At 49.7% G+C, this 15613-nt stretch overlaps 1 protein-coding gene across 2 annotated transcripts in view; it reads left to right on the forward strand.

Moving 5' to 3' along the window:
* The window catches only part of DOCK1 (dedicator of cytokinesis 1), a 555400-nt gene that overhangs the window by 516517 nt on the left and 23270 nt on the right, over window positions 1-15613 (forward strand). For both annotated transcript variants that reach the window (XM_005566736.4, XM_005566737.4), the window contains exons 44-47: window positions 1949-2035; window positions 5178-5354; window positions 6463-6546; window positions 12991-13128. In XM_005566736.4, the coding sequence (XP_005566793.1) occupies window positions 1949-2035; window positions 5178-5354; window positions 6463-6546; window positions 12991-13128 (486 nt within the window). The remainder of the gene's footprint in view (window positions 1-1948; window positions 2036-5177; window positions 5355-6462; window positions 6547-12990; window positions 13129-15613) is intronic.

Here is a 15613-nt window from a genome sequence, read left to right on the forward strand (position 1 = left end):
AAGCTGCCCAACAGGCCGAGAGCAGAGCAAGGTGGCTCACACCTGCACACCTGGCAAGGGGTGACTGACGTGCTGGGGAGTGAGGGCACTGACAAGGAGGAAGATGAGACAGGGCCTGTGTGAGCAGGAGCTGGCCGTAAAGCCCAGGATGGAACCCAGAGGTCCCTCTCAGGGCATATTGACATGAGAAAAAGCACTGGAATCTGTCCTAGAGGTGGATGTGAGAGGGCCAGACCTGCTTCCATTGCTAGGACAAAAACCTGAGGGAGCCGTCCCCATGGGGCAAAGGAGGACTGGCCTGGGACATGGAGGTCTTGCCTGTGTCCCTGTGGCTTCAACCAGCTCCTTCCCTTAGAAGTGTGGGATAAATGCTTTCCAAGATCCAAGCCAGTTTTCTGAATTCTTTTTTTTTAATTTGAGACAGAATCTCGCTCTGTTGCCCAGGCTGAAGTGCAGTGGTGTAATGTCAGCTCCCTGCAAGCTCCGCTTCCCGGGTTCAAGCGATTCTCGTGCCTCAGCCTCCTGAGTAGCTGAGACTACAGGCACCTGCCACCACACTTGGCTGATTTTTGTATTTTTAGTAGAGATGGGGTTTTGCCACATTGCCCAGGCTGGTCTCGAAGGCCTGAGCTCAGGCAGTCTGCCTGCTCTGGCCTCCCAAAGTGCTGGGATTACAGGTGTGAGCCCCCGCGCCTGTCCAGTTTTCCGGAATGACTGGCATCCCATTATCCCATCTGCTTAAGTCTAGATTCCTGTTGACAGACTCAGACTGCTCGGTGACCCTGCAGTGCAGGGCGGTTGGAACGGCAGAAGATTGTTGCCAGCTAGACAGTATAAAAGAGGCAGTAGGGTAGGGTTTCCAGTTGACCCCTGCGATGGAGTTTTTGTGCAATCCCTAAAGAGAAGTAGAATTATATTTATTGGCTTAGAACAGTTTCCTGTGATATGTAATACATTATTTTACAAAGAACACCGATAAATGATGTTTTTATTTAAAATATGCATAGATATACTTTTTAATACTTAGTAAGAAGTCTTGAACAATAGATACTAAAGCATGTAGGTTATCAGCTTCAGGTAGGGGATAGTTTTTCCTCCTGCTGTTTCCATATCTTTATGTTCTCATGTAAACATATTAGTTACGTCAAAACTTTGTTTTGTTTTGTTTTTTTGTTTTGAGACGGAGTCTTGCTCTGCCCCCCAGGCTGGAGTGCAGTGGCGTGATCTCGGCTCACTGTAACCTCTGCCTCCTGGGTTCATGCCATTCTCCTGCCTCAGCCTCCCGAGTAGCTGGGATTACAGGCACTTGCCACCACGCCCGGCTAATTTTTCGTATTTTTAGTAGAGACGGGATTTCACCGTGTTAGCCAGGATGGTCTCAATCTCCTGACCTTGTGATCCGCCTGCCTCGGCCTCCCAAAGTGCTGGGATTACAGGTGTGAGCCACTGCAACCGGCCACGTCAAAAATTTTTAAAGCTTAAAATACCGACTGGTTTTGTCAGAACATCAGAGGTCACTTGGATTAAATCCAGTCTCCCAAACATGTGTTTACCCCTTTTAGTTTCTTAGGAACACTGGCTAATGTAAGACTTCTTTGGAGCCTTTCTCAAAATCTCTTTGGTCATGAGGGGCTCCCCATGCCTCATTTTGGAGTGTACACATCTTTCTCACTCACCTAGTATACCTGCATTGTCATATACCAGAGTGGTGGACAGTGTTGGCTAGGGGACAGCGGATACTTTGATGTATCCTGAGGGACTGTTAGGCAGAGCGTGGCTTGTGAGGTACTACCTGAAGGCACATGTGCCCTGTGCTGAGCACCACAGACCCTGTCCTGCTGAAGGACCTGACTACTGTGGAGTTATTCTGTAAATCCCCCTTAAGGCAGAGCTGTCCACCTGCTGACATCCTTCTAACCCGTGTTGTGTGTGTGTGTTTCCTTTGCAGAATATGTGGATCGAGAGAACCATATACACAACTGCATATAAATTACCTGGAATTTTAAGGTGGTTTGAGGTCAAGTCTGTTTTCATGGTAAGGATGGCCCCCACCCCAGAAGGAATTGTCCGTTCCCTTCCTCAATACAGTCTGCCACGCCTTCTTCACCTGCTCATGCCCCGTGGCCAGGGTGTCAGTGTGCACACAGCAGACCCTACAGTTCACGTAACCACCCTACCTGTTCTTGAGAGCATCAATATCTCCTCGCCCACGCGTATTCATATTCTAGTGGAAATGCTGTGTAATCACGACCAACTCTAGCTTATCAAAAAACCAGAATGAAGATTTCATTTATTCTTACAGCATATTTAAATTCAGTCATAGCTGTGCTGTTTGACAGTGCTTTCTGTTAACCAAGTGAAAAGCTTAAGACAAATTGCAATTTAGATGAACTTTTTTAAAGATATTTTTTCCTGATGGTTTTATTGCCTTTTACGTGACAAACAACTATTAATTAATACTTCTTGCCCATTTCAAGTAAGAATAGCCTGAGAACATACCCCTCCCTGACCCTTTTTAAAGAAATAACGATTTCCACCTCTCAGCAAAGCTGAACCTTGCTTTGCGATGGGACCATTTCATTTACATGAAACTCACATTTGCAGTGAGCTATTGGACAGTTTCATTTACATGAACCGGAGTTGAGCAGCAGATTTATTGACAGTATTGAAATGTCAAGGCCAAGGCAACTGGCAATATAAAAACATCTGATTGAAATATGTAAGTGTTTGTTCATGTGTCTCAATGCCTTTTGTTTTCCCCCAGCAAGAACTCACTGAGCGGGGTGGTACTTGCCATTTAGTTTTCAATGAGTCCCCCCGAAACCCCTGATTATTCGTCTCTAGGATTTGGCCGGCACCTGTCTGCCCAGCTGCGTGTCCAGCGCCGAGCCTTCTCCTTTGCCCACACCAGCATGAGCTATGGGCAGCTATGGGCCACTCTCTTTGAGAGGTCGCCTGTGGTCAGAGCCACCTCTTTATACTCGAAGCACCCAGGGCTCTTCGCCTACCCCTCCTGGGGGCACTTTCTGCTCTGGAGTTCGCTTTCTGTGCCCCTAGCAGCCAGGCAGCACCTGACAGATAGAAGGCTTTAGGAGTTATGTGTCGGGTGGTAAAAATGCACCGCCTTTGCTGGGTCCCTTTGTAGCTGGTGAAGCACTGTACATACAAGAGACAACAGAAGAGCAGGCCCTCCACCTAAACAGGCCGTGATCCTCTTAATCACCCTCTGCGCATGAGCCCTTTGTAATCGGGGCCTGCCAGCCCGCGGCTGCCGGATGCAGGAGCTTAGGGAGGTGGAGAGGGGAGCCCTGAGCTTTCGTGAGGATGCAACGTCTCCTCAGGTGCGTTGGTCATTTTGAACAGACTAAGAGGCCAGGAAGGCAAATAATCCCAGAATGGCAGGACTGACATCCTGCTGCCAAACCCTGTTGCCCTCCTATGCCACTTGGGACCAACACCCATGGGATATCTGTAGGAGCAGCAGCTAACCTTGTTCCATACAAATAGGAAGGATTCTTTCTTAGCACAAATGAGATTAGTAACAGGGAGTTAACAGTCAGCCCAGGTGGAATACTGCCCTGGAGTGTGCATTTGGTGAAACTGTGCCCGGGATGAAATGTAGGGCCTGGCAAAGCAAGTTGTGGGTTCAGGACAGCATGGCTATGCCTGCTGTCCAGGACACCAGACAAGGGGCCCTCTCAGCAGTGTGCACTTGGCTGGCCACACCCAGTGTATCACAATCTCCCCGAGGCTGTCCCTCCATCAGTGCAAGGACAGTGACATCGGTGGGCAGAGAGCCTCTGTTATCTCCACAGCCACCTAGGAGTGCCAGTCTGGGGTTGCTGATGGACAGAATGGCCCATTCTCTGTTCATCTCTGCCCTGCCCCACCCCCAACTCGCAGGCAGTCCCCTGGAGGCTGCAGCAGGAAGAACGCCAGACATGAAGATACCCAGAGCTCTTGGGCACGGGTAGGGGCCCATCACGCCTCCTTTGGAAGGAGCAAAGTTATTGCTGGGGTCACCCTGGGGCGTGGTCCCTGTGGCCCAGCGTGAGGAGGAGGTTTGGTCTGCTCAAGCAAGATCTGAGGGCAGCTGTGGTCCCTGCCTTAGACCAAGCCAGCCACGTTGCCCTGGCACCTTAGGGCTGAGCTGGAGGTCACTGGGCTGAGACTTGGCCAGGCCAGGCCCTGTGGGGCCCTCAGAGAAAGAGGGTGGAGGTCTCTGAGAGACATGCACTGGGAGCCAGGAGGACAGATGGTCAGTCCCCTACCTCCAGCACTGACAGTCTCGTTAACCATGGCAGGTGTGCAAATGAGGCCTGTGAGGGCAGCCTGAATGCTCCAAGCAGCCTTTTCCTCCCAACCCCGGGGGCCATGAGCTCTCTTTGTTGTTGTTGTTGTTGTTGTTTGTTTTTTGGAGTCTCACTCTGTTGCCCAGCCTGAGTACAGTGGCACAATCTCGGCTCACTGCAACCCCTGCCTCCTGGGTTCAAGTAATTCTACTGCCTCAGCTTCCCGAGTAGCCAGGATTACAGGCATGCACCACTACACCTGGCTAATTTTTTTATTTTTAGTAGAGACAGGGTTTTTCTATGTTGGCCAGGCTGGTCTCGAACTCGACCTCAGGTGATCCACCCACCTCAGCCTCCCAAAGTGCTAGGATTGCAGGCGGGAGCCACTGCACCTGCCCATCACTCCTCCTTCAAATGATGGTGTGTGGTGCCATGGCAGGGCCCTCCCTTGACCTCCTTTGCCCTCCCTAACTGGACAGGTAGTGCAGGCTGCCCGGGCCTGGATTCCTCAAGTCCCGAACGTCTCCCTCTGCACAGCAAGCAGAGAACAAGAACAGAATTGGAAGTCTCTGTTCTGAAGCAGGTGTGTTCAAGCACCACTCAAGGCTGTGTGTTTTCCCGGGATGACCACATGTGTGCATAGCCACGTGCACACACAGCCCCCGCCCCCAGAGCGGAGCAGCAGCTTTGCTTTGTTCCTTTGGAATTTTCATCTATGAGAACAAACAATAGTAATAAAATGCCCAGCTGCCCAAAAATTCTGTTTGGAAGAAAGGTTCATGGAGGAGCAGGAAGCCTGCCCCAGAGCACGTGGCTCCTCTGGTGAGACCCCGGGAGTGGAGGCAGCCATGGGGCTGACATGCAGGCTCTCCTCTCTCCTTGCAGGTGGAAATCAGCCCCCTGGAGAACGCCATCGAGACCATGCAGCTGACGAACGACAAGATCAACAGCATGGTGCAGCAGCACCTGGATGACCCCAGCCTGCCCATCAACCCACTCTCCATGCTCCTGAACGGCATCGTGGACCCAGCTGTCATGGGGGGCTTCACAAACTACGAAAAGGCACGGGATCCACCAGCTTGCTCTGGGCAGGCAGTCCTGCCCTGGGACAGACTGAAAATTCCAAAGTCTCCAAAGCCCAGAAACGCGCCTGGTCTCATTGAGCAATCTCAGCAGTGGCCCAGCCAAGGCCAGGCAGCAGCAGCCAGTGGTAGCCCCTGAAGGCTGCAGCAAAGTCAAGGCCTGAGCCCCTGGCAAGGCTCCCCTGGGCATCCCCAGACAGCCAGGCTGGGCTTATCTGTGCCCAGGCCTCCAGTGGCTTTTGCAAGGTCTGGGATCTTAAAGGCCAAAAGATAAAGTTAAACAAAAACATCAGAATATCAGGACTAGGGAGGTAGCGCTTTGACGGTGGAGGGGACCTGGCCTGCTGGTCTCCCTGGATCCTAACTCTGTAGGAATGGGTAGAAGTTGAAGGACACAGGGTATATCCTAGACCACGGGCCTGCCCCTGCCTGTGTTTGTAAATGCAACTCTTTTGGAACAAGGCCGTGCCTGTGTACTTACTTACCGCCTGAGGCTATTTTCCTGACACTATAACTGGCGAGTTGAGTAGTGGCAGCATCGAGTAGTTGTGATAGAGACCTGTATGGTCCACAAAACCTAAAATGTTTACTGTCTGGCCTTTCACAAAAAAACCTTGTTGACCCCTGATCTAGACAGAGTGAAAACTGAGATAAGAGGGGTGCTGCCTGAGAGAAGGCTGCGAGGAGGCGGTTACCCGCCCTTGCACAAAGAAGTTCGTTGCATTCAGGTGTAGGTCAGGCCTGGGCAGGTGCAGGGGCTGGGTGGGGGGCATGGGCATGTGAGTAGGTGAGAGGGCTGTATTCACTGCCATCCAGCAGGACCAAGCCACCAGGTCAGCTATGGCCTTCTTGGACCCCAAGAAGCGGGATTGCTGCTGTAGACAGCCCATTAGCTCCACTTTCAGTGTTTGCCCTTATGGGACATTTTGTCCTGGGTGCTGCAGAGGGTGTGACCCTAGGTCTGCAGTGAGCTCCGTGTGGATCTGTTTTATGCACAGCTCTATTCTCAGGGCCTGGAGCACAGTAAGTGTGCAAAAACCTGTGTTTGCTGAGCAGGTGCACTGAGTGACTCTCCCTGTCTCCACCAGGCCTTCTTTACAGACCGGTACCTGCAGGAGCACCCTGAGGCCCATGAAAAGATCGAGAAGCTCAAGGATCTGATTGCGTGGCAGGTAAGGTGTCCAGCGAGAGCCATGCATGGCTGGAGGGAAGGAAAGCTAGGAGGGTCTAGGCTCAGCACACACACCAGCCGGCATGGAGGTCCCTGGGCTGCAGTCATGATGCACATGACTATGATTGTCCCTGGGTGAACCCGCCCACTGCTGTCATGATCAGCTCGGCTCCTGGGCTGCAGTCAGGAATTTGAACACCCAGAAAATCATCTCTTGCAAAGGAACAAGGTCTCTTTCCTCCCCTTGGTCATTTCTGCCAGCTGCTGGAAAACTCTTTCTCTGTCTGTATTGATAGAACATTGAGGTGAGCTCAGTGCCATGAAGCCTTGAGCTCTAGCCTATGCCAGGAAAGGCGCTCGGGCCAGTGCAGTCCCTGTGAAACGCACGTAGGTCAGAAGCTGCGGTGCACTCTCTCCCTGTTCGTGCACCTCTGGCAGTGGTGCGTGTCCTCATTTGTGTTTTCCCAGCTGAAGTTGTGCATGTTATTTCACTGTTCTGCTCATGCTCCTGAAGCCTCTGGAGCCTTTCCCAGAGGGCCATCGTCTTGAAAGGGGTTCAAGACTCTGGGTGCCTTGGGTTCAGTGTCAGAACCTAGCAGATGTGTCTGTGCTTCTCAGAGCCTTCCTGAGCCTGAAGTGTAGGGGTCATCAAGAGCCCGTCCTTACAAGCGCTTGGCCGGCACCTGCCTGCTCTGCTGCTTTAGGCCACTGCCACTTTAGGCCTCCCTTTCTCATGTGGGAGGCGAGGAGGCTGCTGTCCCCGAGGTCTCGCCACACTGTGTAAAGAGAGTTGAGGGAGGTGGAGGCAAAGGCCTGCATGGGTTTGGACTGGGTGTCATAGCTCAGGCCACTTTGCTAAGCTGGGGTCCTAGGCTCCCAGTCGAGGCCCAGAGATGCTGTGCAGTTGATCTGTACTCAGTCCAGAACAGGGCAAGATACAAAATTCACCAGGCATGGTGGCGCATGCCTGTAATCCCAGCTACTTGGGAGGCTGAGGCAGGAGAATCGATTGAACCCGGGAGGCAGAGGTTGCAGTGAGCCGAGATCATGCCGCTGCACTCCAGCCTGAGTGACAAGAGCAAAACTGTCAAAAACAAACAAAAAAAAAAGAACAAGGCAAGGCTGTTCCTCTTATGAGACTTCACTGTGAGCAGGTTTATTTGTTTGTTTGTTTGTTTGTTTGTTTGTTTGTTTGTTTGTTCTGGAGATGAAGTCTCACTCTGTTGCCCAGGCTGGAGTGCAGTGGCGTGATCTCAGGTCACTGCAACCTCCTCCTCTGGGGTTCAAGTGATTCTCCTGCCTTAGCCTTCCTAGTAGCTGGGACTACAGGTGTGTGCCACCATGCCCGGCTCATTTTTTTTGTATTTGTAGTGAAGATGGGGTTTTGCCACGTTGGCCAGGCTGGTCTTGAACTCCTGACCTCAGGTGATCCGCCTGCCTTGGCCTCCCTAAGTGCTGGGATTACAGGCATGAGCCACTGCACCAGGCCACTGTGAGCATTTTTATTCTGGCATCCCAGCGGGGCCTCCTCTTAGTGGTTTCTCTGCTATCAGCACATTGGCCAACGAGACATCTCAGAGTGGAGCAAGGCTGAGCTTTGGTTTTGAGCCAAGATACGAGTCCTTTTAAATTTGTGTTTAGATGTATAGGACGGGTTGGATTTGTATAATTCTAAGTACTTATATTGTTATACAAACATAATATATGTTTTATATATATATGTTATAAATAATTGTGATAAAATGTAAATAACAAAATTTCCCATCTCAAACATTTTTAAGTGTCCAGTTCAGAGGCAATAAGTACATTCGCATTGTTGTTGTACAACCAGCACCACCACCGTCCATCTCCAAAGCCTTGTCGTCTTGCAAAGCTCCAACTCTGTACCCATTGAACAACTTCCCCATTCCTCCCTCCACCCAGCTCCTGGTCACCACCATTCTACTTTGTGTCTCTATGAATTTGCCTATTCTAGATACCTTATATGAGTGGAATTGTGTAACACTGGTCCTTATTTGTCTGGCTTGTTTCTCTTAGCAGAATGTCTTCCAGGTTCATCCATGTTGTAGCGTGTGTCGGAACTTCATTCCTTTTTAAGGCTGAGTAATACTCCATTATAGTGCTGGACCACAATGTGTTTCTCCACGGATCTGTCGAGGAACAACATGTGGGTTGTTTCTACCTTTTAGCTGGTGTGAACAATGCTGCTGTGAATGTGGGTGTACAAATACCTGCGCAAGTCCCTGCTTTCAATACTCCCATAGTTTGGGGTATACACCCAAATTTAGACTTGCTGGCTCATGTGGTATTCTGTGTTTATTTTTTGTGAAACTGCCAAACTCTTCTACAGTCGCAGCACCATTTGACGTTCCCATCAGCAGTAATGCATGATTCCAACTTCTTTGCACCCCCAACAAGACTTGTTATTTTGTCTTTTTTTTTTTTTTTTTGAGATGGAGTCTCGCTGTGTCACCAGGATGGAGTGCAGTGGCGTGAGATCTTGGCTCACTGCAACCTCCGCCTCCCAGTTTCAAGCGATTCTCCTGTCTCAGCCTCCCGAGTAGCTGAGACTATAGGCGTGCACCATCATGCTCAACTAATTTTTGTATTTTCAGTAGAGTAGAGTAGACAATGTTGGCCAGGATGGTCTCGATTTCTTGCTCTCATCCGCCGGCCTCAGCCTCCCAAAGTGCTGGGATTACAGGTGTGAGCCAGCGCTCCTGGCCTGTTTGTCTTTTAAATAATAGCCGTTTTAATGAGTGAGAAGTTTTATTTATGTGTATATATAAACAAAAATTAAGAGGGAAGAAATCAGACTGTCACAAATCTGTCTGCATTTGAAATCTGCATTTGGAATTATGGTTTTGAAAGTGCTCAGAGTTTGACTGAAAGGGACATTGTTGGCCAACTGTGGCTTCTTTGCATGGAATGTAAGCCTCATGTAGACAGTGTCCCTCTGTCACTAAAAACGTGGGAGTTTAAAATTGTGAATGCTTCCATTTCAGATGTTGTAGATTTTGTACTAAAGGGTACGAAATTCAAAATTCCTCTGCAGGCTATAAAACTATTGCTATACAAAAACTAGTTTGGTCTGCAAAAGTTCTATTGATTTTTTTTTTTTTTTTTTCCTGTAAGCTTTTACAGCAAATTGGATTTTAAGAGTTTCAAGTCCTACAGAGGAAAATAATTTGTTCCCCAGAGAGCAGCTTTATGTCAGCACCGTGTCATCATTCCTAATAACTGTATTAAAGGATGAATGTTAAAGCAGGTCACAGGAAAGTTAAAAGAATCAGTTTTCTAGTAACTTCGTTGTATCAAAGAGTGGTGAAAAATGCATATTGCAAACATCACCTGTGATTTTGCATTCATTTGCAAATGTTTGGAAAACCCATGTCTTGGTATTGGCAGCTGAGTCATATGTTCATTAAAAATAAGAAGTTTGAGTTTATCAGAATGCTTTGTTCTCTTTTTGTGTATTAGTTCATCTGGTTTGGTTTTTTCCTGAAACTCTGTCAGGGCAGAGTGAGGCTTTTCTCCTGGGAGCCCCAGGACTCGTGTGCAAAGTTTTCATCACTGATGTATAATAAGCACAGCTCCAATGCCCACAGTGGTTTGTGAAGGTTGGTGACTATGTCCCAGACAGCTCCTCCTCAGCCCTGCTTGCTAACTCAGAAACAGAGGATGGGCTGACCTGCTCCTCGCTGGGTGGAGGTTGCAGTCAGCGTGCACGCTGCGAGGTGCCTCCTCTAGGTTCGCAGCTGGCACCAGGTCATGAGTCCCTTTCTCAAAGGCACAGTTCCATCTTTCCCCGTACACAGCTGTCATTGTGGAGCATCCCTGCCGAGTATCCAAAGATAAATCCATACAGTCCCATATTAAACTACTGTGATGTGTACGTATTTCTCTTTTGAAAAGTACAAAGATGAAAGGCTGAACTCAGCCATCATCCCCAGCTGATGACAAGCATGACTGTTGTGTCCAGGGGTGGTGCTCCTGGAGCACTGAGCAAGGCTTCCAGATGTTCTGCGCTGCTTTCAGGGCATGAATCTGCGCAGGGGACAGACAGGAGCAGACTTCAAATACGGCCCATCAGGAGGGCGCCTTTATAGCGCAGGCAGCAAGCTCGCTTTGATCAGCTAGAGGTGCGACTTAGGGAAAGTGCTCTCCCAGCTCTGGGCTCAGAGAAGCTCTTTACGAATGCAGATTCCTGGGATCTGCCTACAGCAAATCAGGGCTCTGGAGGTAGGGTTCAGGAATCTGCCCGAGACACTCTGATGCTTAGCCAGAGTGGAACCCACTGAACTACAGGGTCTCCAGAGACCATTTAAGACCCTCGGTCTATCTGTATGTTAAGTGCCTTGTGCGTTGGAATGTGTTTACTCAGGGCATCCTCTTATCTTCTTCCATTTAGAATCACACCTGCAGTTCAGCCCCACGTAGACATAAAACGGGACCAGGTCTGTCCTCTAAGAAGGTTATTTCCCATCAGTGTCAGGAACTGTTGAGAGTCATGAATTCTCACACCTTCTAAATTTCACCTGTCAAATTGCAGTTCGAGCAGCACCAGTGATCTAAAGCAAATGGTCTTAACTGTCATCTAGCAAGAACCTTCTTTGACAGAAAGAATCTGACCAATTAAGAGTTTTATCACACCACCATCAACACCAACAATAGCAAAACTCAGAAACTAGGTTACATTTTATAGTCTGAGAAAGGCCCACCCTAAATCAGAAATGCTTTTAGTATCTAGGGTGCCTGTGCTTTCACCTTGCCACAGCGCCTCCACACATCCCTGCCTTTGCATCCAGAGAGAGACACAACACATTCGACATCCCGCCAAAAGTTGTCCCAGTCTGCCTGCGTCATCCCCCAAGGCGGAACTCAGGAGGCAGAAGGCTGACAGTGAGCATTTTCTACTGCTGGCCCTGAGTAAACTGCGGCTAGCCCCGGGGAAGCTGCCATCTGCACAAGTAATTCATAGGGAATATTAAAACAACCCATGTATTTTGAAATCTCTCCCGCATGCTGTCGTTTCGGTGATAACTGGCCAGAAAGGCCTGACGTGTGCCTAGCGTTTGGGCCCAGCTGTCAACAAAACAAACTTTTGTGTCGGTGCAACCTCAAAGCAGGCTAGGAGGGCTGTGAGTGAGGAGAGCACTGCTACTCCCTCCTTTCCTGGAGCATCAAGAGAGGCAACAGCTGCGTGCTATAAATGGTAACCAAATACATTTGATGCGTTGATTCATCTTGATAAGATTTCTTGAATTTGCTCACATGAAATTCAATTGTGTACTTATTATCGTTCATACTAATAAATCTGCTCATTTAGATTGGTGTTCTGTCCTATTAGGAAAATCTGTTTTTAATCAGTATTTTGATTTAATTATAAATTATTGAGAGGAAGCCTCTTAGCTTGATTACATGGAAGAATGTCTAACTGAGTCCGAGCCCTGGCGGGAAGCGGAGACCAGGGACGTAAAGGAAGACTTTTGCTTCTCCCGCCCCCAACAGCAGCAACTCTGGTGGGTCTCTGCAGCTGGGAGAATGAAAATGTCTCTCTTAGAACGTTTTTAAAGGTCAGCTTCATCTCCACTCTCGGAAGTGAAGTGTTGGCATGGATATTTTGTGACAGCAGTGTCGGCAGAGAAGCGATTATTTTTAGTTTTAAAGAAGAATAAATTTGGTTTTCCCTTCCAAAAAAGGAATACTTTTCAGGACTATAGATCACATGTAATTACCTTTTGGAATAGGGTTCTCGTAACGGCAATATTCTTAGCTGAAAAATGTTTGCACTCTGACATGACCCTTTGCTAACAGAACAAGTTACATCTAAACAAATTCGAGGTGCAGCTCTTCCCAAACTCAACTGAAAAGCACAGATTAAGTCTATTCTGGGCCGGGCGCGGTGGCTCAAGCCTGTAATCCCAGCACTTTGGGAGGCCGAGACGGGCGGATCACGAGGTCAGAAGATCGAGACCATCCTGGCTAACACGGTGAAACCCCATCTCTACTAAAAAATACAAAAAAATTAGCCGGGCGAGGTGGCGGGAGCCTGTAGTCCCAGCTACTCAGGAGGCTGAGGCAGGAGAATGGCATGAACCCGGGAGGCGGAGCTTGCAGTGAGCCGAGATTGCGCCAGGGCACTCCAGCCTGGGAGACAGAGCGAGACTCCGTCTCAAAAAAAAAAAAGTCTATTCTGGGAAATTGATTGAGTAGCCATGGTGTAGGGCGCACCACACTGGACACAGTCAATTCAGAACACGAATGGTTTTCATGTAACCATTCTGGTCTTTGGTGGTAATATGCCTGCTGGTGAATTGAATCCACTGGTTTGATTTGGAAACCAAAGCAGATCATTTTGCCAGTTCCCCTTTCCCCAGGTGTGCGTGGCTCTTCCTAGATCATTATCCAAGAAATAAGGAATGTCAACCTCTGTATTTTCCAGATTCCTTTTCTGGCCGAAGGGATCAGAATCCATGGAGACAAAGTCACGGAGGCACTGAGGCCGTTCCACGAGAGGATGGAGGCCTGTTTCAAACAGCTGAAGGAAAAAGTGGAGAAAGAGTATGGCGTCCGAATCATGGTAAGAGGGTCGGATGGGTAGTACTGCAAGAGAGTGGGTGTCTGGGCATCCCACTGTTGAACTAGGACAAGCTCCCAGAGCAGAGGAACTCACATGTGCACATGGTGCCTGCTTAGGAAGTGGGATGTGAGGGAGCTCAGCCCCCTTGAGCAGTCTGTCTACCAGCAGCTCCGCAACCTCCTTTCAATAACCGGAAATGCCAGGGCGAATAAACATTCATGAATTTCCTTGATAGCCAAATGCCCCCTCACCTGCTGTGAACACGGTCCAACCTTATTGTTGTAGAGCAATGGAGAAATCTCACAGCGCCCAGGCAACTCAGCTGGTTGACAGTGCACACCTACAGTCATATAATACACACAAAGGGTTCGGTCATCCACAGGGCAACAGCACTCATCATGGCCCGTGACAGAGGTGGCCCAGCCCAAAGTTGATGTCGGAGGATCATGGCCATCGGGGAGAAGTGACGGATGTCTGGAGTGTGAAATTATTAGCAAAGATTTACCTGTTGTAGGAAGGGGTAATTGATCTAGACCAAGGAGGATAAGCCAGATGTGGTCAGGGGAGGAGATCAGGAAGACACTGCCTGGAGAAAGGAACTTCCTCAACAAAGGCTGAGAGGCAGGCGTTTGAATGGCAGGCCAGGGGCCAGTGCAGACACAGGCATGCTTTGGGCAGAAAAGAAAATTCGGAGTAGACATGGAAAGGCATCCAACCTCCAAGAACGAGGGATGCCAGGCTGGGGCAGGAGGCTCTGCTTGGGATGAAGGGCAGAACTGAGCTTTGGCAATGAGTTTATGGAAGGTTTCGGAGGAGAGGCTGGCATCAGGAGCAGGGTGGAGAGCAGCTTGTGAGTTTTAATGATGCAAAAGCCTTACAGTTCAAGTCTTACAGCCCACTTGAGACCGTCCCCAGGAGCCATGCCTTAGCAGATGTGGGGGCAAAGCCAGGCACCGTGAGTCAGAGTGCTGCCCTGCCCTGCAGCTCAGAGTGCTGCTTCCATCTTTCCTCAGCCTCTGGGAGCTTTGCGGGGCCTACACTGTCTGCCCAGGCACAGCAAAGGGTCCCCACTCCCCACTGTTCAGGGATGGGGGGCAGTGTGGCACAGAGAAGCAGGAAGCTCTCTTCTGTCTACTGGAATTCCATGCCTGCTGGCACTGAGGGGGTGTGCACAGGGCTTCAACTCCCCTGCAAAAGGAAGACGAGCTGTGGGAAGTCGCACTGCCTCTCCCAGATAACATACAGCACTTTCTTCTGCTCCTTGAAGACCAGGTGTCGAGTGGGGTGTGCCATTTTGGCTTTTTTCTTGGCCCAGGGCGGCCTGTCCACCAGTCCCTGAAGTTCTCAGCTGCTCTCTGTTAAACCCTCTTTTCCTTCACACATTGATCTCAATCAGCAAACACTAATTTACTGCTTCCCACATGCCAGGGACCTTCCTAAGTGCTATATAGATACTCAGTTGCTTAATCTGCTTCATACTCTGTGAAGCAGGCACTGCAGTCATCCCCATTTTACAGTCAAGGAAATGGGGACATGGGAAGGTAACTAGTTACACCCTAGCACATGGCAGACCCATAGTTCAAGCCCCATCCATGTACCTCCCGGGTCTGTGCTTTTAGCCCCTACTCCAGGGGCTAACATTTGGCACCACAGAGCTTCTACGCCTCTTTCCTACATGGTAGGAAATGCATATGGGACCTGGACAACACCTGAGAGAAGGTAATTTGGCTGTGATCACACTGCATGCCCTCCCAGTCTCCCCACCTCTGCCGGGCATGACTGAACCTTGTTGCCTCCAAGCCTAGGGCCTGGTGTCCATCAGATGAGAGGTCCCAGGCCCAGCAGGGCTTGAACCCAACAAAGCCAACATAACACAACTGCTGCTCTGAGGTTGCAAACTCAGCAAGTGGGAGTCTAGAACTGCCAGCCCCGCGTGAGCTGCTGCAGGTGAACAGGCATGGCAATCAAGGCGCTCTCCTTCAAGGCTGGGCTGGAGGACCCTTTGTGCAAGTCAGGATGCTAGAGTAGTGCTTGATAGCTTCAGAGCCTGCAACTCATTACAATCAGAGCTGAGTGGCAAGAAGCGTTTCGGAGTGCGTCACGGCACATCTCTTTCAAAGTTGATGCCTGTATTAATTCTTTCTAAGAAACAAACACTTGTGAAATCTTGACATTTTTTTCCTAAGTGAAAAACTTCCTCTTTTCTCAGTCATTTAATGTATATTTCAAAATCACAGAAAGCTGTCTGGCTCACCAGACATCCTGCACATCCCTTTCTCTGGCACGGTTCATGAGTTCTGAGTGTTCTTGCTTTGGGCACAGGTGGAGAAAGCAAGGGCAGGAAGGTAAGGTGCCGTGTGGACTGCGGTGCCGTGTGGATTGGGGTGCCGTGTGGATTGGAGTGCCGTGTGGACTGCGGTGCCGTGTGGACTGGGGTGCCGTGTGGATTGGGGTGCCGTGTGGACTGGGGTGCCGTGTGGACTGG

This window comes from Macaca fascicularis, chromosome 9 (genome assembly GCF_037993035.2).
Source record: "Macaca fascicularis isolate 582-1 chromosome 9, T2T-MFA8v1.1".
Classification (NCBI taxonomy): Eukaryota; Metazoa; Chordata; class Mammalia; order Primates; family Cercopithecidae; genus Macaca; species Macaca fascicularis.